Source organism: Lepisosteus oculatus, chromosome 18, assembly GCF_040954835.1.
Source record: "Lepisosteus oculatus isolate fLepOcu1 chromosome 18, fLepOcu1.hap2, whole genome shotgun sequence".
Taxonomy (NCBI): domain Eukaryota; kingdom Metazoa; phylum Chordata; class Actinopteri; order Semionotiformes; family Lepisosteidae; genus Lepisosteus; species Lepisosteus oculatus.
Window position 1 is genome coordinate 20,202,079 of NC_090713.1, and position 25,307 is coordinate 20,227,385.

Sequence of the window (25,307 nt, forward strand, 5' to 3'; positions counted from 1 at the left end):
GTCACATCTGACCAATTGCTTACGGCGATCCTGAGCCCTTAACTCCGCGGGGGACCAAAGTTCCCGTTCAGTGGCTGAGACACGCCCGGGGCCAACCCCTAGTTACAAGAACAGGCCCTCTCCCCTCAGTGGGCCTGAGGAGACCCCCGCTTCCCTGGCCGGGATAATCCCCAGACCGCCCGGATCGATCCCAGAACCCCCCACCCCCCGTTACCCTTATCGCAGCCTCAGCTGCAGGGGGATCCACAGGGATTTCGAAACCCCGAGGAAGACAAGAGCCCCGTCCCTGTTCGGGCCCGACACCCCGATTCTCCGGCGCTTACCTGCGGGCGGCTGGATGGTGGTGGGCGGGGCCGGGGGCGGGGCCTGGGGAGGGGGGGCGGGGCCCGTGCCCTGTGTGGCGCCGCCGCCGCCCTGGGGGGCGTGGGCTGGGGGGTTGATGGAGGTGGAGCCCCCGCCGCAGTCTGAGTCCTCGATGTTCCCCCCGCTGTTACAGCCAGCGCCACAGCCCTTCTGCAGCCTGACGCACGCGGGCAGAGAGAGAGAGAAAGACGGGGGGGGGGGGGGGAAGAGACACAGAGGGGTTCAGGATCGAGTTCCTCATCCGTTTTCTACTTCAAACCCCAAAAAAGCTTACGGACTGAAGATCGCTCCCCAGAGACCAGGCACCCGGGCACACGGAGCGGCCTCCCGAACCCGGGCGCAGCTCTGGAAAACGCAAACGGACAGATCACGCCCACATCTCGAAGCGTCTGACCAGCAGACCTTCACAGAAAAGGGGCTAGGAGCCCCCGCGGTCCACGGGCCACCGGTTCGGTCCAGGGTTGTGCCACTGCATATGATGAGCACAGCGCTAGGGGCTGCCGTGGGTCAACAGACTCCTGGGACTTAAAGAGACGCCAATGTGAGACCCGCACTCCTCTGCCGGGCCTAGAGCAGAGCACAGGTGGGCGTGCCAGAGCGCCGCAGGGCCCTATTCTCAGCCTGTGTTTTCTAACTCCTTCATCCAGAACAGCCACGGGGGGGGGGGAGTCGGACCCTTTCCTCCCAGCATGCACCGGGCGCAAGGCAGGGTACACCCTGGGTAGGACGTTTCTCCATCGCAGGGGTCTTTAACAGTGAATCCAGAATGATTCGCGAGATTTCCGGATTTAGACTCGTCACTTTTTCGGGTCCAGGTATCAAGATGTACCGGAGCTCTCCCTCTCGGAAGATTCACAAAGGAGCTGGCGTCTTTTTATTTTTAAACGAAAGAGATCTATCTGCAATTATCGCTGAACGAACCGGTGCTGCAGTGATCCCTCCCATCCACCAGGGGGCGACGTGGCGGAGGAAGCTATTAGCGACGGGGGGGCGGGGGCTCACCTGTCCCAGCTGCTGATGAACCAGCTGTAGATGTTCTGGGGGCTCACGGGCCCCCCCCAGACGGCGCGCAGCTGGGCGTGCCTGCCGGCGTAGGAGGTGGTGAGCGGGGAGACGTAGATGGGGTAGCCGATGGGCTGGTCGCAGGAGGAGTTGATCATGTTGCGCAGGGCCTGCTTGGCGTTCTGGATGCTGCCGCGCTCGGGGTTGCGGTTGCGCAGGAAGACCAGCTCCTGCTGCTGCCCCGCCCACAGCCCGCGCACGCACTCCCGGTTCACCTGCGGGGGGGGGGGGGGAGAACAGGGATGAGAGGGAGAGAAGGCGGACAGAGAGGCTTTATTATATAGGCTTGGTTCTAGGGGGTCTGGGATGGAAGACTGCTATACCGTTATGTAGGAAGGCCTGCTATGAATATCACCCTGCAACTCCCCACTGGCAGCCCCACTGGAGACTCAGCAGTGTGAGCCTGGCCAGTACCTGGAGGGGGAGACTCCTGGGAAAGCCGAGGCTGCTGCTGGAAGAGGTGTTAGTGGGGCCAGCAGGGGGCGCTCACCCTGCGGTCTGTGTGGGTCCTGATGCCCCAGTATAGTGACGGGGGACACTAGACTGTAAACAGGCGCCGTCCTGTAAAGCTCTTTGAGTGGAGTGTCCAGAAAAGCGCTATATAAGTGTAAGCAATTATTATTATTATTATTATATTCTGAAACTAAGTGACCAACTGTGCTAAAAGAAGTTATCTTGGGCAATTAGGGAAGAGGAAGACGAGTGTGATCCCGGAACACCGCCAATCTGATCGGCACGGGGAAGCGTGATGGACAACAGAAAAATATTTCAGGACGGTTCGAACTGAATCACTCGGAGAAAAATACACCCGAGCCTTCCCCGTGTGGCTCCCACGCGCATAAAATTAAAACCGGTTTCGACTTCCGACACGTCTCCGGCCGATGTCCCAGCTATCCCAGCTGTCTTTGGGAGAGCCGCGGCTATCCCAGCATGCCCCTCCGTCGCCGCCGTGTGCTGACCTTGATGACCCGGAAGCTGAGGAACCTCTTGTTCAGCATGATGATCTTGTACTCGTCGCTGCCGTCGTCCATGACGTGGCGCAGGGCCAGGAGGGAGGGCATGTTGGCCAGGATGGCGCCCCGCCACACCGGGTCGCCCTCGTGGGAGATCAGCATCTTGTCCTCGTTGGCGGTGATGGCATCGTACAGCACCGCCGGGTCCTCGTACTCGTCGGGCGAAGTGAAGTGATCCTGGGCGGGGGGGGGGGGGGAGGATGAGAGGGGGACAAAGCGCCAACGCGTTAGCCAACGGGAGTTTTGGAGCAAGTGGTTCAAGCCATCACATGGTCGAGACTCTTCCGAGCAGAGGAACGGGGAGAGAGAGAGGGGGCTCAATGGTCTCGCGGTCTCAGCTCGGGGTTAAATCCCTGGCCAGATGGCGGCTGCTGGCACGTGCCGAACACGGATCACCCCGAGGTGGATCGGGGAACGTCAAGGACTGGGCTTAGGGAGGAAAGGCTTGAAACCCGGGGTTGGTGCAGACTCGGCTGCTTCCCTTATACTAGGAAACGTCGTGGTTTTCTGTAAACGGAGCCTTCAAGTCACGTGGATCTGACCCTGACCCCTGACCCCTGACCCTGACTCTTGCCCACGGGGTTACTTCTAAAGCTCAAGAACTGGTCCACCACTTCGAGAGGGGCTGGGAGTGTCTGGATGTCCAAATTATACAACAGCAATGCCTCCCTCTCAAAATATTAGAGAAAGCCACCCGACTCCTGGCGATTACACCCCCCAAAAGTGCAACATCAGTTCGACTAGCCCTTTGGAGACATCTGTGAAGATACAACAGCAGCCGAGGACGATCTGCACTAGACGGCGAAGACGCGGTGTGACCTGAACTGCGCCTCTCCTGTTGGTGGGGCAGCCTGTAACAAGCACGCGTCGCGCGACGGCAGCTTAACCGCCAAAGGCACTGCAGCCTGAAACGAAGGCCGGGTCTGCTACTACTTTACTCTCCTGGGGGAATCGTGGGACATACCAAGGGCTCGGGCCATCCCCACCAAGTCGAGCGGGATGGGTCACCCCGAGGGACCACCTCTCTCAAACAGGCGCGGTTCAGGTATCTTGGTGCTAACGGGGGGCTTAGGATCAGCGGCGCTCTTTGCGCTCCTCACCTGGTGCAGTTTGAGGGACATCCGGACCCCCGGGGCCACCACCCGGTTCAGGAGGTCAATGTCGGCGAACACCCACTCGTCCCTGGGAGAGGTGATGCGGAAATCGCCCTTGAACAGGGCGTGCAGGCCGTAGAGGAAGGGCTCCAAGCTGGGGAGGGACACGGACAAGCAGAGACGGGCGTTGGGGGGGGGGGGGGACTGGACACAGATTCCATCATTCACAACAACAACGACGACGACGATGATGATACCAGGAGAGAAACAACCAGGCTTTCATCTCCAGGGGTTTTGAAAACAAACCGGTATCTGCGGGGAACCTGATCCGAGGCCAGCGGACAGCTGACGGCGGGTTGGGACCCGGCAGCACCCAGATTCCCGGCTCGGGATTCCGGACTCGTGCACCCCTTACCTGGCCGACATGCTGTGGGAGGCCGTGCCCAGCGCTCGGCGGCCCAGGATGCAGAGGCCGAAACACAGCGCGAGCAAGGGGGAGTCCCTCTCGCTCTCCACGGGCTGGAAGACAAGCAGGGAGAGCCCACGACAGTTTAGAGACTCCAGTAGTGTCCAGCAGGATCTCAGCCGTACCATGTTCCCAATACTTCATCCTCAGTAGCTCGGCCCCTCGGCACCGTAACTCGGAGCCTGGACGATGCCGGTTTTAACTCCGATTCACACCTTGGAAGTCGAACGGTAATCTTACAAAACAACGCAGTTTTACCGAACTGTAACGGCTCCGTCACGTGACGTCTTTCAGACGCCACAGAGATCCTGATCTCTCTCGTGGGGGTCACGTTTCCCACCCAGTGTGATCCCGGCGTTCTCTCCTTAAGTAAACTTTGCCACCCTAGTGTGATCCTAGTGATCTCTCGTTAAGTGACCTCCCCTCCCAGTGTCTCCCAGTGTGATCCCAGAGATCTCTCTCATTCGGTAACCCTCTCCACCCAGTGCGACCCCAGTGGCCTCTCTCGTTAAGTAACCTTCTTCACCCAGCGTCCCCCCCCAGTGATCTCTCTCGGCAAGAAGCCTTGAGCCCACCAGTGAAACTGGGTGTGATAAAGCTGGGAGAAACCGAAGCATTAGAAAGACGAGCATCGGCATTCATGATCAGAACCCACACTTCCTCTGGCTGAAGCCCCAGCCACTAAGCCAGGGGGTCAGCGCGCCAGGGCTCTTCCGTTCAGTGGGGAGGCCCAGCTCCAGCGCGTCCTCAGACCAAGCCGGGACCCCAAGGAGCCGAGTCAGAAATGAACGAGCTAGAAGGATCCGTCTTGGGGGGAGGGCAGGGGGCTCGGGATCCGTCTGGGGGAGAGGGCAGGGGGCTCGGGATCCGTCTGCGGGAGAGGGCAGGGGGTTCGGGATCCGTCTTGGGGAGAGGGCAGGGGGTTCGGGTCCCGTCTGGGGGAGAGGGCAGGGGGCTCGGGATCCGTCTGGGGGAGAGGGCAGGGAGCTCGGGATCCGTCTGGGGGAGAGGGCAGGGGGCTCGGGATCCGTCTGTGGGAGAGGGCAGGGGGCTCGGGATCCGTCTGTGGGAGAGGGCAGGGGGCTCGGGATCCGTCTGTGGGAGAGGGCAGGGGGCTTCGGGATCCGTCTGGGGGAGAGGGCAGGGGGTTTGGCTCCCGTCTTGGGGAGAGGGCAGGGGGTTCGGGATCCGTCTATAGGAGAGGGCAGGGGGTTCGGGATCCGTCTTGGGGAGAGGGCAGGGGGTTCGGGTCCCGTCTGGGGGAGAGGGCAGGGGGCTCGGGATCCGTCTGTGGGAGAGGGCAGGGGGCTTCGGGATCCGTCTGGGGGAGAGGGCAGGGGGTTTGGCTCCCGTCTTGGGGAGAGGGCAGGGGGTTCGGGATCCGTCTTGGGGAGAGGGCAGGGGGTTCGGGTCCCGTCTGGGGGAGAGGGCAGGGGGCTCGGGATCCGTCTGGGGGAGAGGGCAGGGGGCTCGGGATCCGTCTGGGGGAGAGGGCAGGGGGCTCGGGATCCGTCTGGGGGAGAGGGCAGGGGGCTCGGGATCCGTCTGTGGGAGAGGGCAGGGGGCTCGGGATCCGTCTGTGGGAGAGGGCAGGGGGCTCGGGATCCGTCTGTGGGAGAGGGCAGGGGGCTCGGGATCCGTCTGTGGGAGAGGGCAGGGGGCTTCGGGATCCGTCTGGGGGAGAGGGCAGGGGGTTTGGCTCCCGTCTTGGGGAGAGGGCAGGGGGTTCGGGATCAGTCTGGGGGAGAGGGCAGGGGGTTCGGGATCAGTCTGGGGGAGAGGGCAGGGGGTTCGGGTCCCGTCTGGGGGAGAGGGCAGGGGGTTCGGGATCAGTCTGGGGGAGAGGGCAGGGCGTTCGGGTCCCGTCTGGGGGAGAGGGCAGGGGGTTCGGGATCCGTCTGGGGGAGAGGGCAGGGGGTTCGGGTCCCGTCTGGGGGAGAGGGCAGGGGGCTTCGGGATCCGTCTGGGGGAGAGGGCAGGGGGCTTCGGGATCCGTCTTGGGGAGAGGGCAGGGGGCTCGGGATCCGTCTTGGGGAGAGGGCAGGGGGCTCGGGATCCGTCTGTGGGAGAGGGCAGGGGGCTCGGGATCCGTCTGGGGGAGAGGGCAGGGGGCTCGGGATCCGTCTTGGGGAGAGGGCAGGGGGCTCGGGATCCGTCCGTGGGAGAGGGCAGGGGGCTCGGGATCCGTCTTGGGGAGAGGGCAGGGGGCTCGGGATCCGTCTGTGGGAGAGGGCAGGGGGATCGGGATCCGTCTGGGGGAGAGGGCAGGGGGTTCGGGGGAAGACGGAGACCCAGGATCAAGGCCCAGCCTGCCCCGGGGCCCCGCACACAGGAGCCCAGACGAGGGGCCCGGCGCGTACCGTCTGCCGGCGGCCGCTGCAGTACTGGATCCAGTCCAGGTAGACGGAGCAGAAGGCGGCGGGCGTGATGCCGGCGGCCCGGTGGTCGTAGTCCTCGTCGATGTTGAGGTTGAAGGTGGGGTCGCTGTCCACGTAGCCGGGGGCCTGGCAGGGGCGCAGGGCCTCCTGCACCGCCTCGTTGGCCAGCCACTCCTCCAGCTTCGGGGAGCGGGTCACGTAGTAGATGATGCTCTGCGCGAGACGGGCGGGAAACGCGGGGGGAGGGTCAGGGGTCACGCTCGAAGACGGCAGGACGCGCGCCCCGGGAGCCTCGCTGCGGCCCTGGGGTCAGAGGTCACCCGACGTGCACAGCTGGGCTCCTCTCTCTCTGAGGGGTCAGAGGTCACCGGCCGTGCGCGTCTGGCCCCACCGTTCCAGGGGTCAGAGGTCACGAGGCATGCCGGCCCCCCCGTTGTGACCCGTGTATCCCCTGGGAGAGCGGGGCCAGTGGTGCATGTCTCTTGCAGGGGTCAGAGGTCACCAGACATGCACATCTGGCTCCTCTCTCTGAGGGGTCATTGGTCACCAGACGTGCACAACTGGCCCCACCGTTCAAGGGGTCAGAGGTCACGAGGCATGCCGGCCTCCCCGTTGTGACCCGTGTATCCCCTGGGAGAGCGGGGCCAGTTGTGCATGTCTCTTGCAGGGGTCAGAGGTCACCAGACGTGCACCTCTAGCTCCTCTCTCTGAGGGGTCAGAGGTCACCAGACGTGCACGTCTGGCCCCACCGGTCCAGGGGTCAGAGGTCACACGGCACGCTGGCCCCCCGTTGTGACCCGTGTATCCCTTAGGAGAGCGGGGCCAGTTGTGCACGTCTCTTGCAGGGGTCAGAGGTCACTAGACGTGCACCTCTGGCCCCACCGTTCCAGGGGTCAGAGGTCACACGGCACGGTGGCCCCTGCTGTGACCCGTGTATCCCCTAGGAGAGCGGGGCCAGTGGTGCACGTCTCTTGCAGGGGTCAGAGGTCACCCGACGTGCACCTCTGGCTCCTCACCGCCGGGGGTCGAAGGTCACATCTGGACCCTCTCCCCCAGGGTTTGGAAGGAGGATGGAGGGGTAACAGTGTACTGGGGCTGAACAGCAGTTTCTAACAGCATGCGGATCTGGGGGTGGTTTCTGGCCAGGGGGCCTCCTGATCCTCATGCCCCCCCCCGGCCAGGCCAGTCACTCGGAAAGGGGATCTTAGGGATCACGGTGAAGAAGGAGACAAAAAGGAGCAAGACCCCCGGCCCTGCACACATCTTGGACAAACACAGGCCGGGCAGCCGCGCTGACTTCCCATCAGCCCCTGCACAAACCCGCGGTCCGCCAATCCGACTTCACGCCACGCGATCGCGCAGGAAGGGGGTGTCCCCCCCCTCCAGGGGGCGCCCGGCGTACCTTGACGTAGTAGGTGATGAGGATCTTGCGCAGGTCGAACACCTGCAGCATGGAGGCGGCGTTGTTGTCGCTGATGCTGTAGCCCTCCAGCACGTACTTGGTGGCGGCCACCTCCCAGGCCAGCCAGCGCTGCCCGAAGGCGGCGTTGAAGGACAGCACGTGGGGCAGGTGACCCGGCTCGCAGCAGCAGCAGCCCTCGTCCTCCTCCACGCCCTCCGTGATGGCCTCCACCTCCCTCTGCTGGCAGTACGTCCCTGAGAGAGGGAGAGAGACGGACGGGGAGGGAGCGAGAGAAACGGAAAGAGAGAGAGAGAGACCGAGCGAGGGCGGAAGAGAGGGAGAGAGAAAGGATGAGAGGATGAGATTCCCGGGTGGCAACGTGCTCTTCCGTCTTTACACAAAGGGTGGCGGGATTGTGGAACACGCTGCCCAGCCATTTTGTAGAAGCCAATGCCCTGGCTTCCCTATAAGACACAGGAGGGTGAGAGCCACTCATCAGAACAGGATGCCCTTCTTTGCACCAAGGGGTGGCGGGAGCGTGGAACAAGCTGGCCAGCCATGTTGTAAAAACCATTGTCTGTTTTTTTTTTTACGACATAGTAGGATGACATCCTCCACTCAGTACAGGAGGTCCTTACTTTACACAAAGGGTGGCAGTGGTGTAGAACAAGCCGCCCAGCCATGTTGCTGAAGCCGATACCCTGGTTTCTTTCAAGAAACAGCAAGATGAGATCCTCCAGTCAGGACAGGAGGTCCTTACTTTACACAAAGGGTGTTGGGGGTGTGGAACAACCTGCCCAGCCCATGCTGCTGAAGCCGATACCCTGGTTTCTTTCAAGAAACGGCAGGACGAGATCCTCCAGGCAGGACAGGAGGCGCTTCTTTACACCAAGGGTGGTGGGGGTGTGGAACAACCAGCCCAGCCGCGTTGTGGAAGCCGATACCCCGGCTTGTATCAAGAAACGGATCAATGGGCGGATGATTATGAGGGGGGTGGGGGGGGTCGCGGAGACGGCTCACCTCTGAACTCCAGGCCGCGGAGCTGGAAGGTGACCAGGCCGTTGCCGATCTCGATGAGGTGCACCAGGGCGTTGAGGTAGTCCGAGGCCAGGATGAAGCAGTCCCCCGTGGAGCAGCTGCCCCAGCGGCCCAGCAGGAGATCCCCGCACAGGCTGTGCTGCAGGGAGCGCGTCAGGTGCTCGTAGAAGATGGAGTTCAGGTTGTTGTCGTCCGCGCCTGCGAGGGAGAGGGAAAGGGAGAGGGGGGGAGAGAGAGAGAGAGAGAGAGAGAGAGAGGGAGAGGGGGGGAGAGAGAGAGAGAGAGAGAGAAGAAAGGGGGAGGGAGAGGGGGAGAGGAAGATGAGGGATGTTTCTTCACTCTGTCCCCCCAAAACAGGAAACCGAGTTCACCCCGACCGCGGTCGGTAGCACCGTTCCGCCGGGGTGCATTATGGGAATGACGCCTGGAGCCAGGCAGGTAAAATCCAGGAAAACGACAACCCCACGATCCCGAGTGGGAACTGGAGCTCGGGGCGCCCTCCGGTGGCCGGACGCCGGGACTGCGACGCCCCCGCCCTCCCCCGCTGGCCCCCCCCCCCCCACCCCCGTGCCGCAGGGGCGCCCGTCCTCACCTGGGTTGCGGTCCAGTTGCGTGGCCAGCCGCGTGTTGGAGTGATCCACCCGCCGCGTGCTGCAGGGGGGGCAAAGGAAGACGGGAATCAGCGCTGGGAGGGGCGGCGGACGAGGTCATTCCGTGCTGGAGCTCAGCAGGTGGGAGCCTGGCCAGTACCTGGAGGGGAGACTCCTGGGAAAAACTAAGGCTGCTGCTGGAAGAGGTGTTAGTGGGACCACTCACCCTGCGGTCTGTGTGGGTCCTGATGCCCCAGTATAGTGACGGGGGACACTAGACTGTAAACAGGCGCCGTCCTTCGGATGAGACGTCAAACCGAGGTCCTGACTCTCTGTGCTCATTAAAAACCCCAGGGTGTTTCTCGAGAAGAGTAGGGGTGTTACCCCAGTGTCCTGGCCAAATTCCCCCCCTGGCCTTTACCCATCATGGCCTCCTGATAACCCCCCTCTCTGAACTGGCTCCATCACTCTGCTCTCCTCCCCACTGAGAGCTGGGGTGTGGGGAGCGGACTGGCGCCTCACCCAGGTGGGGGTACACACTGCTGGGGGTGGGTGAGGGGATCCCCATTACCTGTAAAGCGCTTTGAGTGGAGTGTCCAGAAAAGCGCTTTATAAGCGTAAGCAACTGTTCATTATTATTATTATTATTATTACTACACTTGAGAAGCTGACTGAACCGCGAGACGGGACAGGCCCCCGCAGATCGGGTTTCCTGAGTAGCGAGTTCCAGTTCTGTTCGCAGCAGAACCGAACCACCGAGACGCCACTGCTGCCCCAGATAACGAGCTCAGGAGCAGCAGGCAGCACCGCCCCAGGTCAAAGGGAACTGGAGCTCTTCGGTCTTTAGCAGAGGTGGCTAACATGGGGACTTTCCACAGGTTCTAAAAACCGCGAAGACGGACAACCTGGCGATCCATTTCAGGATCGACAACAGAAAAATTCAACTCAAAATACTTTATTCATCCCGGGGGGGGCATTTAAGAAAAATAAGGACCAGGGGACACAAAACGCTAATCACGCCCGGGTTCCCAATATTTTGGCCGGTGGCCCTGGGGGGCCGGTACTGGCGGCGAAGGCCACTCACTTGTAGTCGCGCTCCCAGAACTTGACGGGCCGGGTGTAGGAGGTGACGAAGACGGCGCTGCCCAGGACGGGGTTGAGCGGCGTGGAGAAGACAGCGGAGAACACCGCCTGCACGAACAGCATGGCCGAATCTGAGAGGCGGGAGGCGGTCAAGGAGCAATACCAGCGGGAAATGGGGGGGGGGGGGGGAACCGGATCGCCCGTTCCGGGGCTCGGCGGTCACGACATCGGACAGACATCGGGGGGCTCCAGGAGGGGCTCGCCACGAAACCGCCGCGCGGCAGGCACGGCATGCCGATCCCCGAGCTGGTCAAACTGGCCGCCGCCTGGGCAGCCAAGAGCTCGAAACATCGGACATCGACCCGTCAGGCCTAGTTCAACTCCCAAGGTTTCCACCTATCAAACTAGTGGACAATGCAGAAGCATCAGGTGCGACTACAGCCCCTGTTTCCCCAGACTATTGATCTCCAATGCCCCCCAGGCAGAGAGGAGGGCTCCCCCAGTCTGGTTCTGTCGGTCACTTGACTTAATCAGCTGAACAGGAAGTCAGGATGAGGGTTAAATTAGTGACACTGGGGCTTAATCAAACCCAGTTCATGCCCCCCTGCACGGGTCTGAATTTTTCTGACTGCTGATTATAGAAAGGGCATGTCTCTTCGCAAATGAGACATTCAGAATTTCAGAACTAAGACAAATCAAAGCAAGAGATCTGGCCAATGTAGTGTTTTGAAGAGATCCAGAATACCTGGCACAGACACTTGAACAGAAGAGACTACCAGCGATCTCCCAGTTGGAGAGTTTAAGAAATTAAGTCAGTCACTACTGCGATGACTGACACACGAAGCAAGGCTGGATAAAAGTTGTGAGACTGGCGACCCCATCTTAATACTACACATTATAAACAGAATCTCATTCCAGGTGTTTTTTTGACTACATCAGGGTAGTTGACAGAAGCTTGGAAATGGGGGAGTGGGGAAAAAACCCAGTACTGACAGCATGAAGAACAAACAGAAAATGGAGAAGCTCTCTTGCTTTGATCCCACACACATCCAATTTGGGGATTTCCCATTATGCAAGATGCAGCTACGAGCTCCTCTGGTTGAAGCCCCATCACCCAGAGAGTGAGAGCCAACCGGAGGGGTGGGGCTCCAAGGTGGTGGGCGGAGCTCCAACAAAAGGGGAGGGGCCATACGGAGAGGGGCGGGGCTCCGACCGGAAGCCGCCGCGAGACAGTTCGGCCGGAACCCAATGGCGTAGGAGGATACGAGGCACGGCGAAGGGCTGGGCGAAGGCGTGGAAGGCGGAGCCCCAGGTGATCTGCCAGGGCGCGATGTAGGTCAGGACGAAGCGCAGCTTGTACAGCAGGTCCCACAGCTGCGAGAGAAGAAGTGCCGGTCAGCCTCACACCCGCAAACCCTCCTCCCAAGTCAGCCAGCGACAATCGCGTGAGGAAAAGGGTGACTCTGTTCTCTCAAATTACAGTCAGAAAAATTGAGCAAACCCTGGGTAACCTGGATTAAGTTTAAGGCCCCGTTAAGGACAAATGAAGTTCTATTTCTGCACAGGCCACTAGCTAATTTTCTTCCCTTAAACCATATTGTTTTAAGAGATACTGGGCAAAACGTTCCAAGAGTGAAACACCATCTAAGATGTAATTGGTTTTGGTACTTTTGTGAAGCACTGTTAAACCCCGCCCCTCTTAATGGGGGGCGTGGCAAGATATCTTCAACCAGCAGCCATATCACCCTGCAACTCACAACTGGCAACCCACTGAAGCTAAGCAGGTGTGAGCCTGGTCAGTACCTGGATGGGAGACCTCCTGGGAAAAACTAAGGTTGCTGCTGGAAGAGGCGTTAGTGGGGCCAGCAGGGGGCGCTCACCCTGCGGCTCATGTGGGTCCTAATGCCCCAGTGTAGTGACGGGGACACTAGACTGTAAACAGGCGCCGTCCTTCGGATGAGACGTAAAACCGAGGTCCTGACTCTCTGTGGTCATTAAAAATCCCAGGGTGTTTCTCGAAAAGAGTAGGGGTGTAACCCCGGCATCCTGGCCAAATTTCCCCATCGGCTGTTATCAATCATGGCCTCCTAACAATCCCCCTCTGTGAATTGGCTTCATTACTCTGCTCTCCTCCCCACTGATAGCTGATGTGTGGTGAGCGTTCTGGCGCACTATGGCTGCCGTCGCATCATCCAGGTGGATGCTGCACATTGGTGGTGGTGGAGGGGAGTCCCCATTACCTGTAAAGCGCTTTGAGTGGAGTGTCCAGAAAAAGCGCTATATAAGTGTAAGCAATTATTATTATTATTATATCTACACCCACTGATGGGGTTGGACACCATGACCACGCCCCCAATAGGGTGTGTTAACTTGGCCACACCCCCAATGGGGCGGGGCACCATGGACACACCCCGAACGGGGCGGGGCAAGATGACATATCTCTCAGTGGGCAGGGCTTCGTTAACTTAGCCACACACCCCAAACAGGGCGGGGCATCATGGCTATACCCTCCCCCGGCCAAAAGAGGGCGTGGCATCACATCCTCAGACGCGAATGGGACAACAGGGAGCGGGAGAACCCCAACCTGGATGGGCAGGGACTGACCTTGTTGAAGACGATGGACATGAAGTAGTAGTCGAGGAGGAAGGTCTCGGAGTAGTGAGGGTAGTCGAAGTGGAAGAAGAGGACGGTGAAGCACAGCGTGACGTACTGCTGGGAGGGGGCGCAGAAGGAGGCCCGCAGGAGCTTCATGCCCGCCATGGTGACGAAGAGGGCGCGGCTGTAGAGAGAGAGAGGGGGGGGTCAGGGTTGACGGGACACGCCGGGCGCCGCGCCGCCCCGCATCGACCCGCGGCGGGGCTCACCAGATGCCCAGCTTCTCCGGCTGGGCGCTGACGGCGCGGGCCTCGGTGGTCAGCGAGTTGAGGATGACCGCGGGGTAGATGAAGTACTTCTCCACGCACTGCAGCCAGGCGTACAGCTTCTCGAACCACGTCAGCTGGGCGGCGTCTGCGGGGGAAAGAGGTGGGTCAGTCGTTTCGCAGATCGCTGGCCCGACAGCTGAAAGGCTTCGTTCCCAGTTTCTGCGCGTTCCTCCCGGCTCGAGAGAAACAACCAGCTACTACAATACGAGGAAGAGGGAGGGTCAACCAATGAGCCGCACCCGACGTTAAGGTCTCTGGTGCCCACCGAGCTTGGCTTCCTGCGACGTTTCCTTCTCAGTTCGATTCCACTCAAGTCTTCCCATCACAACACGAGGCTGGAAGCACGTTTGGGAAACAGCGCCTCTGTAGCACCATCAGCTGTTCTCAGGAGTGAGATGTCAAACACGCCGAAGGGAGAAGTAGCGTTTCCTGCGACTCCTCAGGCACAGACTGGCATCCGAGAGCCACGAACTGTGCGACTGGCCGAACGCAGTGACAAAACACGGTTTCGCCGTTTTGACAGCGACGCCCTGGCACTGGCCGACCGGAGCGACGTCATCTCTTGGCCCTTCCTAGATAGATCCCGAGCCGCGGCTCGCGTCGCAGGCTGTGCCGCGCCTGACTGGCGGCTGCAGGGGTGAACGGTGAAGCCCGCCGGACGAACTCGCTGGGGGGATGGGGTCGACGATCCCGCGGAAGTGCAACTGGGCAAAATGTTCAGAGAGGGGAACGCCTTCTGAGACGCGCGTGGTTTTGTAACTTTTGTGAACTTGCCTGGGAACCCAAGCACTGTTAACCGGCTCACCTCTGGAAGGGGGGGGTTGCATCGTGACCACACCCCTCGTAGGGGCGGGGCATCGTGGCCACACCCATCACAGGGGCGGAGCATCATGACCACACCCATCACATGGGGCAGGGCATCGTGGCCACACCTCCTTGGGGCGGGGCATCAAGAAGGGGCAAATATCCTGCAACATGCAATGCCTCCCCCCCAGAGGGGCAACTAAAATCCCACGATCCCTGACCACTGCCCAACACTGCCTGCCCCTGGATATACAAACTCTGCAACTTACCCCCCCCCCCACTTCCTCCGAAACGCGGCCGAAGCGAGAAATGAGATCTCCGAAAGCAGGAGTACCAGCCTGGCTCGTCGACGGGGACGGGTTCGGGGCGCTACGACCGCAAACGTACAGGGCCCGGAAAAGGGGGCAGAAAAGACGGCTGCCGCTGGCACAACCGGCAAGAGAACACACACACACACACACACACAGCGGCTCTTCCCCGGGAAGCCTGCGGCGGATACTCACCCCGGACCTCGAACTGGCTGTACTCGCGGGACCGCAGCACGGGGTGGGCCAGGCAGAACCAGGGCAGCTGCTTTCGGAGCTGAGGGAGCAGGTAGTGGGTGAGGAAGCCCACGAGACCGGCCAGGGCGTACAGGACAACGCTCAGGGCAGGCTGCGGGGAGGGGAGGGGGATCAGTGCACGGAACCACCAGGCCCGGTTTCCGACCGAACAGAACCAACCCCGGAGGAAAGCTGCTGCAGGGTTAAGGGAGGGGCGGGGGGGTGGGGAGGGGAGGGGTCCATTTCTGATGGCAGACAGCAGAAACTCCAAGGGAGGACAAGCAGTGCAATTTGTTTTGCAGCTCAGAACGGTCAATAGCAAGGATGATGCTAACCTGGAGCCGACATCAGGTGGTCAGCTCTACGGCTACAACCCCCACACCTCCTCCCCTCCTGGGCTTCTCTCCAAAGTACCAACCCCCCCCCCCCCCCCCGGATGTGCTAACAAAAAAAAAACGCGCTCGATTCTCAGGGCTGAAGACTGACCTGCAGGGCGATGAAGACGGTGCTGGCGCTGATGGCGAAGGTGATGATGGCGATGAGGGGGCACATCACCAGGTCCGAGTGCAGGATCTCCTTCTGCCGGAGAGAACGAGAGGGTTTGGCGCCGGCTCGTTTCCCAGGAGGCCTCGCGTGCACCGTTCACGCCGGGCACCTCGGGACAGCCGGAGGGCTTGCGGGTTCAAATCCCAGGAGTGGGGGGGGCACAGCTGCTGCACCCTTGAGTAAGGTGCTTTACGCAAGACTGCGCCCAGGTGAGGGCCCAGCTGCAGAATTTGGCACCAAAGGCGGCAAACGGATATCTTTAAGCCGGATTCACGGATATTTTATTACTATTATTACTTACTGTGCAGGAGTCCGCGTTTCCTCAACTATAAAGAATCAGTTTTGCAGGTGGATAGGTAGGAACAGGTGACGTTAACGAAGAGGAGCCCCCTGACCAAGAGTCAATTAGATCTGATGGATCAGTGTGATGGATCAGCTGTCCGTTTCAGCTGACCTTGAGCTGCTGTGATCAAGCGTTTGAAGACTCTGATCAGCGTGAATTAAAGACAATAGATCCGGTGGATCAGTGTGATGGATCAGCTATCAGTACAGTTGACCTTGAGCTGCTGTGATTAGTGTTTACAGACTCTGCTCAGTGTGAATTAAAGACAATAGATCCGATTGATCAGAGTCATGGATCAGCTATCAGTACAGTTGACCTTCAGTTGCTGTGATTAGTGTTTACAAACTCTGCTCAGTGTGAATTAAACACACTAGATCTGATTGATCAGAGTGATGGATCAGCTATCGGTACAGAAACATTGAGCCGCTGTGATCAGTGTTTGCAGACTCTGCTCAGTGTGAATTAAAGACAATAGATCCGATTGATCAGAGTCATGGATCAGCTATCAGTACAGTTGACCTTCAGTTGCTGTGATTAGTGTTTACAGACTCTGCTCAGTGTGAATTAAACACACTAGATCTGATTGATCAGAGTGATGGATCAGCTATCGGTACAGAAACATTGAGCCGCTGTGATCAAGTGTTTGCAGACTCTGCTCAGTGTGAATTAAAGACAATAGATCCGATTGATCAGAGTCATGGATCAGCTATCAGTACAGCTGACCTTGAGCTGCTGTGATCAGTGTTTACAGACTCTGCTCAGTGTGAATTAAACACACTAGATCTGATTGATCAGAGTGATGGATCAGCTATCGGTACAGAAACAATGAGCTGCTGTGATCAAGCGTTTGAAGACTCTGATCAGCGTGAATTAAAGACAATAGATCCGATGGATCAGTGTGGTGGATCCGCTATCAGTACAGCTGACCTTGAGCCCCAGTAATTAGTATTTGATCCCCCTGAAAACACCCCCTGATCCCCCCCCCAGACTTCCACACCTGCCCATTCCCAAACAGAGAGCCTTACCACGGAGCTGCGCAGTTTCTCCGGCAGGGGATCCTTGATCTCCAAGGGAGGCTCCTCGGGACTGCGTGCCTCCAGGTCTGGGAAGAACCGGGAGCGGATCAGGGACCTGTGTGCAGGAGACCGGATCAGAGCTACAAGAAACCATCTCAAAAGGCCAACACTTGGTTCGAGCTTAGGCCTGAACTTAAATAACGTCAATACGAACACCGACCCAATCCACCAACGACGATCAGCGATTTCTGCTCAATCACCGGAGACTCTCTCGTCAGCACTGATCAACGATGATAATCGATTTCTGCTCAATCACCGGAGACTCTCTCGTCAGCACTGATCAACGAGGATCAGCGATTTCTGCTCAATCACCGGAGACTCTCTCGTCAGCACTGATCAACGAGGATCAGCGATTTCTGCTCAATCACCGGAGACTCTCTCGTCAGCACTGATCAACGACGATCAGCGATTTCTGCTCAATCACCGGAGACTCTCTCGTCAGCACTGATCAACGACGATCAGCGATTTCTGCTCAATCACCGGAGACTCTCTCGTCAGCACTGATCAACGACGATCAGCGATTTCTGCTCAATCACCGGAGACTCTCTCGTCAGCACTGATCAACGACGATCAGTGATTTCTGCTCAATCACCAGAGACTCTCTCGTCAGCAGTGATCAACGACGATAATCGATTTCTGCTCAATCACCAGAGACTCTCTCGTCAGCACTGATCAACGACGATAATCTATTTCTGCTCAATCACCAGAGACTCTCTCGTCAGCACTGATCAATGACGATAATCAATTTCTGCTCAATCACCGGAGACTCTCTCGTCAGCACTGATCAACGACGATAATCGATTTCTGCTCAATCACCGGAGACTCTCTCGTCAGCACTGATCAACGACGATCAGCGATTTCTGCTCAATCACCAGAGACTCTCGTCAGCACTGATCAACAACGATCAGCGATTTCTGCTCAATCACCGAAGACTCTCTCGTCAGCAGGGATCAACGACGATCAGCGATTTCTGCTCAATCACCGGAGACTCTCTCGTCAGCACGATTCAACGACGATAATCGATTTCTGCTCAATCACCAGAGACTCTCTCGTCAGCACTGATCAACGACGATCAGCGATTTCTGCTCAATCACCGGAGACTCTCTCGTCAGCACTGATCAACGACGATAATCGATTTCTGCTCAATCACCAGAGACTCTCTCGTCAGCACTGATCAACGACGATAATCGATTTCTGCTCAATCACCAGAGACTCTCTCGTCAGCACTGATCAACGACGATCAGCGATTTCTGCTCAATCACCGGAGACTCTCTCGTCAGCACTGATCAACGACGATCAGCGATTTCTGCTCAATCACCGGAGACTCTCTCGTCAGCACTGATCAACGACGATCAGCGATTTCTGCTCAATCACCGGAGACTCTCTCTTCAGTATTGATCAATAATGACCAGTACTTTCTGCTCAGTCATTGGCGATCGGCAATGATCAGTGGTTTGGGGCTGGCCTCAGAGACAGGCCTGGAAGAGGGACAGGGTTTTCAGGGAGAGGGACAGGGTGACTAACCACAGGACAGTGGGGTCGCTGCTCTGCCGACTCAGGTGGTAGGAGAGGGCCAGGAGCAGCCCGCAGAACACGGAGAACAGCACAGGCACGTGGAGGTCGTCCCACGGAGCCTGGAGCCAGGGGGGAGAAAGAGAGGGATGAGAGAGGAGGGGATAAAGGTGACGAGGAGAAGGGGGGTTGACAAAATGAGGGAGAGAGAGAAGAGATTTAGAGAATTAACGATGGAGAAGGCAAGAAATTCTCACCTAATTACCTTCACCTCCCTCCCTTCCACGCACTCCCCCCTCTCCTCCCTCTGCACCTTTCCACCTCCCTCTCTTCCTCAATTACCCCACCCGCTCCCTCATTTACTCCAGCCACACCCCCTCTCTGCCCCTTTACCCCACCCACTCCACAATTGACTCCACCCACTTTCCCCTCTGCCTTTTACCCCGCCCACTCCCCAATCTGCTCCACCCACTCTCCCCTCTCTGTCCCCCTTTACCCCGCCCACTCCCCAATCGGCTCCACCCACTCTCCCCTCTCTGTCCCCCTTTACCCCGCCCACTCCCCAATCAGCTCCACCCACTCTCCCCTCTGTCCCTCTTTACCCCACCCACTCCCCAATTGACTCCACCCACTTCCCCTCTGCCCTTTTACCCTACCCACTCCCCCAATCAACTCCATCCACTCCCCCTCTCTGCCCCTTTACCCCACCCCTCCCCAATTAACCCCTCCCACTTCCTCCCTCTCTGCCCCTTTACCCCACCCACTCCCCTATTAACCCCTCCCACTTTCCCCAATCCCTGCCCATTTACCCCTCCCACTCCCCAATTGACTCCACCCACTTCCCCCCCTCGCAGCCCCCTTTACCCCTCCCACTCCCCAAATGACTCCACCCACTCCCCCCCTCTGCCTTCTTACCCCACCCACTCCCCAATCGGCTCCACCCACTCTCCCCTCTCTGCCCCCCTTTACCCCTCCCCGCCCGTGACCTCGCCGGCCCCGCCCCCTCACCCTGATGGCCCCGAAGCAGAAGCCGCAGAGCAGGGCGGCGACCAGGACGCTGCGCACCACGCTGTAGAAGGCCGACAGGGGGCTGGTTGTGGCTGAGAGACAGAGACACACAAAACACAGGGGGGGAGTCGGTGACGCCGCTGTGACTGCTGGAAAAGGCAAAAACGCCAGAACACCGCGTCCCGGTTTACTGGGGAGGAATAAAACAGCTGTAGCCCAGGCCACCCTTGCACGACAAGAATCCGCGCTCCTCGACCTACACAAAGACAGTCATTACACCTAAGAAGACCTTAACCGAGTTTCGCCGAGTTTACTAGGTCTGAGAGCAGCGCCTGGTCCGATCGAAGAGACCGACACGTCTGAATGCTGGCTACTGAGGGCCTGTCCACCCGCGCTAAGGAGTGTAGCCAGTCCTGGAAGCCCACAGCGCAGGACACGACTAAAGCCTCAGTCGGATGCCAGGCAGACTCCACACAGAAGGATCCCCCTCCCCCCGGATGAACTCCAGCCCAGGGACCCAGGGACCCAAGAGCTGCTCTCGTCACCCCACCCCGCGGTCCACACCCCCCCATTTACCTGTGCCGCCGAAGACGTGCATGTCCACCTGCTCCAGCAGGCACATGAGGAAGGTGTTGACCTGGGGCAGCAGCCCGAAGAGGAAGATGACGGGGAAGGACAGGGTGAACACTGCGGGGGGGGAGCCAGGGAGAGAGAACAGCGATCAGAAACCGTCTTTGGGGGGGGAAAAACAGCTGAAGATTCACCAAGTACACAACCGTGCTCGTCACCTATCTGTCACGGCACTGTTCTACGGTTGGAGGCTCGGTATGACTGTATGACTGCGCCCCCCCCCGCGGGCTCACCGGTGACCACGTTCCTGGCGCCGTCCAGGAAGTCGGCGGAGAAGAGGGTGATGCCGTACAGGGAGAAGGGCTGCAGGCCCCTGGCCTTGCTGCCCAGGTCGAAGAGCCAGATCAGCGTGCAGCACAGGCAGAAGTACACCGGCCGGCTGTAGGCGATGATCCAGTTGTGGCCCTGCGAGAGACACACACACACACACACACACACACCAGGGTAGGGAGAAAGCGCTCGTTAGGGGAGACGGACACCCTACAGCAGGGCTGGGGGACCCCCTGATTCAGGGTGACCTATAAGAGTAACTGGACTGGGGCTCCCCAGGAGCAGGGCTGGGAGACCCCTGATTCAGGGTGACCTGCAAGAGTAACTGGACTGGGGTTCCCCAGGAGCAGGGCTGGGGGACCCCTGATTCAGGGTGACCTGTACGACTGACTGGACTGGGTCTCCCCAGGAGCAGGGCTGGGGGACCCCTGATTCAGGGTGACCTGTAAGACTGACTGGACTGGGTCTCCCCAGGAGCAGGGCTGGGGGACCCCTGATTCAGGGTGACCTATAAGAGTAACTGGACTGGGTCTCCCCAGGAGCAGGGCTGGGGGACCCCTGATTCAGGGTGACCTGTAAGACTGCCTGGACTGGGGTTCTCTATGAAAGCAAGTCCCTCTTCTGCCATTACCATTAGCGACAGCCAGCTCATTGCTTAAAGGCGGGCAGTCAAATTAGGCGAAGACGCCCATAAAGACAAGAAGCCCTCTGGGTAGGGGGACGTTGTCACCAGAACAACCAGCAGCAGGCGGGTCCTCTACTTACGTGCATGGGAGAGGCGGCATCGGGCTGCACGCTCTGAAACACAGGACAGACACAGCGGGTCAGGGGACCGAAGAACATGAGGACGCCGACCAGCCCTTCGGGATACCGCAAGCAGGGATCGCCCGCTGTCTCCGGGACCGGAAACCGGCGGAGAGGGGCCTGCGAGACTAATTCTCTGCCTAACAGGAACGCTGCACACGGACTGGTTAAAAGTTCCTGGGCCTGTACAGGGCACATATCAACCAACAGATGGACTGTATTCCCCGCTGAAGTGCAGCCCCCATCACAGCACCCCAAGTCACCACACTGGGGTGGGTGGGGGAGGGTAGAGATGGGAAATTCTGTTCCGGAGAGTCTGGCCAAGCCTGACCCTACCCAGCAAAGCACAAATCCTCCCCCCCGTCAACCAGCGAGCGGACTCCTAGCAAACTGGACCAGAGCGGAGGGCGGGGCCCGCCTGGTGACCCACCCCCCCTCCACCCTACCTTGAGCAGGGAGTACTGGCAGCTGGCGATCACCAGGCAGAACTGGAAGACCCAGATGTCCTGGAAGAAGCCCTGGAGGAGCAGCAGGAAGCCCAGGAAGGCCACCAGGCTGGCCAGCACCACGGCGAACACGTTCTCCCCCACGCGCCGGTTCCTGGGAGAGAGGGGAGAGGGGGAGGGAGCGGGAGGGATGGGTCTCTCCGGGCCACGGGCCGCGCCGATCCTCTCGGCCGGAGCTCCGAGCGACGAGCGACTCCGCGCCCCCTCCGCCCGCCCCTTGCAGTGAGGCTCAGCTGGCTCGCTTTCGGGGTGCACGGTAGTGCAACATGAGGAGTTCAAGGACTACAGCCCCACCCGCCACTCCTCTCCACTGGCCCCGCCCACACCCCCACCCCGACCAATCGATCTCACACCCACAGGCCCCGCCCCCATACACTCCCACCAATCAGCCCCGCCCACCCCCCTGGCCCCGCCCCCTCTCCTTACCAAACCCTCCCCCCGGCCCCGCCCCCTCACCTGTCCAGCAGCGCCAGCAGCGCCAGTCGGTCGTAGCGCACCCTCAGCCACCGGCCCGGCAGGACCCAGAAGCGGTAGTACTGCTTGGGCTTGGCCTTCTCCTCGATCATCAGGGTGTTCTCCTGGGACTCGTGCAGAGACTCGTGGTCCAGGTCGAACTGGGACGGAGAGGGAGGGAGGGAGGATGGAACATCAGGAACTGGCCGCGTCAGTGAAGCCGATAACCCCCAGCAAACCCGAGACGCTTCAAGGAAGGGCCGGACAAGCGCCCCAGAGAGGTCACTGCCCCCTGAGAGAAGATGGCTGCCGCCTGAAACTTTCTCGCACCCTCGTCCTCCGATCTGGTCCCAGGGCCTCGAAACCGAGGAGGAATAACTAGATCCGTGCCAAGCCCACACAGGGCTTCAGGGCTGGAAGGCAACGCCTGAAGACCGATCGAAACCGCAATTGTACCAGGCGCCAGATCTTCGTGAGCGATACCGAGGCATGCTGGTTAACGCTTTTGCCCCCCCCACCTCCCCCCATCGCCTCGCAGCCTGGTGTGTGGAGTGCCTGTGCCTGTGCGTGTGGAGTTTGCATGGTCTCTCCACGGTGTTCAAGGTCCCTTCATACCTGGGGGGGGGGCTGCTCTCAGTGCTAGATCCCAGACAGTGGAGAAACCGAACTATAAGGGCAGGGTGGGGTGAACGGCCCCCCCCCTCTCAATGTGGGGTCCCCCCCCCCCCACACACACACACCGCCCCCATCCCGCTGCGGCAGGCTGACTCACCTCGGGTATCTCCAGGGGCACCCGGCGCACCTGCATGCCCTGGAGCACCACGGGGCGCGGCTGCAGCATGGACAGGACCGGCGCCCCCTCCTGGACATCGGTGGACGTGAAGCTGGAGGACTGGGACTGGCGCTCCCTAGCAGCAGGGAACACGAGGTGAGGCACGGGGTGGGGGGGGGCCGAGAGGAGAGACTCGGTCCCGGCACTGGTAACTATCCCGTCCCCCATCGCGCCCACAGAAGGTCAACCAGTCGGTATCTGTCCCCCGATTCGACGTCTGGAGCGATAGCTTTTTCATTTTTCATTTTAATCAGCTGATTAGCTGTCCCACCCCACGAACTAATCAGAGGAAAGTCAAAGCTGCCTCCGGTGACAATTAACAGTGGCAGAGAGGCACCTTTGCAGACGGGGACACCTGTGTTCTCCGAGTGTGTTCACTATGGAGGGTGTCTGTTATTCTTACGGGGGGACCTGCTGCCCCAATTTCGCAGACCGGGTAGGAAATCTCAGTAATGAAGAAAATTCATCGATGGTATCGGAATTTTTTTTACAAATTCCGAACTGAGCACAGAAATCGGGAACTTTGTGAAGGCCGAGCGAGGGTACGCGAGAACGGAGACGTGAAAACGGCCCTTCCTGCTCACCAGTGGCGGTAAGCCCAGTTTTCAAGGGGAGCCGCGGTGCCATTTTCTCAGGCTGGTTATTAAACCTGAGCAACGAAATAAATGTATTGATGCGTCCCAAATTCTGAATGAAGAACCAAATCGTGAACTTTGGGAAAGTACAGGATAGATGCCACGTTGTCGGGAGTTTGTGAGAACTGCGATGTGCTGCAGCCCTTCCTGCTCACTAGTGCCCGTCATGACTAATGTACTGAGATGTGAAGCAGCCCTTCCTGCTCACTAGTCCTTGTGCTGACTAATGTACTGAGATGTGAATCAGCCCTTCCTGCTCACTAGTCCCCGTACTGACTAATGTACTGAGATGTGAACCAGCCCTTCCTGCTCACTAGTCCCTGTGCTGACTAATGTACTGAGATGTGAAGCAGCCCTTCCTGCTCACTAGTCCCTGTACTGACTAATGTACTGAGATGTGAAGTGGCCCTTCCTGCTCACTAGTCCCTGTACTGACTAATGTACTGAGATGTGAAGCGGCCCTTCCTGCTCACTAGTCCCTGTACTGACTAATGTACTGAGATGTGAAGCGGCCCTTCCTGCTCACTAGTCCCTGTACTGACTAATGTACTGAGATGTGAAGCGGCCCTTCCTGCTCACTAGTCCCCGTACTGACTAATGTACTGAGATGTGAAGCAGCCCTTCCTGCTCACTAGTCCCTGTGATGACTAATGGACTGAGATGTGAAGCGGCCCTTCCTGCTCACTAGTCCCTGTACTGACTAATGTACTGAGATGTGAAGCGGCCCTTCCTGCTCACTAGTCCCTGTACTGACTAATGTACTGAGATGTGAAGCGGCCCTTCCTGCTCACTAGTCCCTGTACTGACTAATGTACTGAGATGTGAAGCGGCCCTTCCTGCTCACTAGTCCCTGTGATGACTAATGGACTGAGATGTGAAGCAGCCCTTCCTGCTCACTAGTCCCTGTGCTGACTAATGTACTGAGATGTACGAGGGAATAAGTACAGGTTGTGCAGCAGACATTTCACCCCAGAGATGTTCCAGCGTGATCTCCAGGCAGAGCTACCAAGCGAGCAGTGTTTGCCAGTGAAACTGTCTGGAAGTCAGGAGCGACATTTCTATTGGATTAAAAGAGATGGATTCACAAGACTGCTTGAATTGGTGTGGGCTTGTTCCGAATAAGCTGTGACTTATTCGCCCCCAGCCAACGTTCATTCTGTGCTGCATAGGCCCAGCACTCCTGACGTGGTCAGTCTCCTATTTTTTTCACCCTATTCTATTTTACTTTTTCCACTGCAATGCGTGCACACAGATGGATTTTTTGCATTAACGTCATGGAAAAGGGCAACCGATCGCTTCCCTTTTTGGGGGGGGGACGGTTTAAACAAGTCGGGACAAGAAAAGCACGTGAACGCAACAGACTCACAGACGGACAGGAAAGGATGGCACCGTTAATAATAAGCTGCTAGGACGAGGTCTTACTGTACTGGGTCTTCATAGCCACCCCCCGCTGGCCCAAACGTGTAGGATCGCCGCACTCCTACAGAGAGAAAGACACCCCCCCAGTGTGATGAGACAATTCTAACTTGGCGCGTCGATCCGTCTTCTAACCTCTTCAGCCGATTCGGGGTTGAAGAAGAGCTGGAGGCTATCCCGGGAGCAACTGGGAATGGCCAAAACTCCCCCCCCCCCCCCTTTTTATTCCCACCCAATCTGGAATCACACCTGCTTGCTCTCCTGTCACGCAGGAGCACGAGGACCAGCAGGCACGCCCACCTGTCAGAGCCAATCATCTTCGATAGCAAATCGCTCCATAACCCCTCACGAGGAGGGGGGCGTGTCTTAGCGACCTCACTGCTTCTCCACAGCGCCAGACAGGAGAGTGAGCTCTGACTGGAGGAGGGGGAAATGTCTTAGTGACATCACTGCGCTCCAAAGCGCTTAGTGACATCACTGCGCTCCACAGCGCCTGACAGGAGAGTAAGCTCAGACT

The 25,307-nt window shown here is 59.0% G+C and overlaps 1 protein-coding gene across 2 annotated transcripts in view; it reads right to left on the bottom strand.

Annotated features, from left to right (window-relative positions):
* LOC102696155 (pecanex 3) overlaps positions 1-25,307 on the bottom strand; it is a 41,553-nt gene that overhangs the window by 2,707 nt on the left and 13,539 nt on the right. For both annotated transcript variants that reach the window (XM_069180368.1, XM_069180367.1), the window contains exons 9-33: positions 24,797-24,854; positions 22,680-22,815; positions 21,911-22,068; positions 21,395-21,548; positions 20,910-20,942; positions 20,108-20,279; positions 19,821-19,931; positions 19,245-19,336; positions 18,249-18,358; positions 16,674-16,779; positions 15,246-15,338; positions 14,721-14,871; positions 13,354-13,498; positions 13,094-13,268; positions 11,755-11,863; positions 10,491-10,620; positions 9,409-9,467; positions 8,799-9,014; positions 7,779-8,032; positions 6,359-6,589; positions 3,948-4,051; positions 3,539-3,686; positions 2,385-2,615; positions 1,366-1,640; positions 324-520 (exon numbers count right to left, since the gene is read on the bottom strand). In XM_069180368.1, the coding sequence (XP_069036469.1) occupies positions 324-520; positions 1,366-1,640; positions 2,385-2,615; positions 3,539-3,686; positions 3,948-4,051; positions 6,359-6,589; positions 7,779-8,032; positions 8,799-9,014; positions 9,409-9,467; positions 10,491-10,620; positions 11,755-11,863; positions 13,094-13,268; positions 13,354-13,498; positions 14,721-14,871; positions 15,246-15,338; positions 16,674-16,779; positions 18,249-18,358; positions 19,245-19,336; positions 19,821-19,931; positions 20,108-20,279; positions 20,910-20,942; positions 21,395-21,548; positions 21,911-22,068; positions 22,680-22,815; positions 24,797-24,854 (3,648 nt within the window). The remainder of the gene's footprint in view (positions 1-323; positions 521-1,365; positions 1,641-2,384; positions 2,616-3,538; positions 3,687-3,947; positions 4,052-6,358; positions 6,590-7,778; positions 8,033-8,798; positions 9,015-9,408; positions 9,468-10,490; positions 10,621-11,754; positions 11,864-13,093; positions 13,269-13,353; positions 13,499-14,720; positions 14,872-15,245; positions 15,339-16,673; positions 16,780-18,248; positions 18,359-19,244; positions 19,337-19,820; positions 19,932-20,107; positions 20,280-20,909; positions 20,943-21,394; positions 21,549-21,910; positions 22,069-22,679; positions 22,816-24,796; positions 24,855-25,307) is intronic.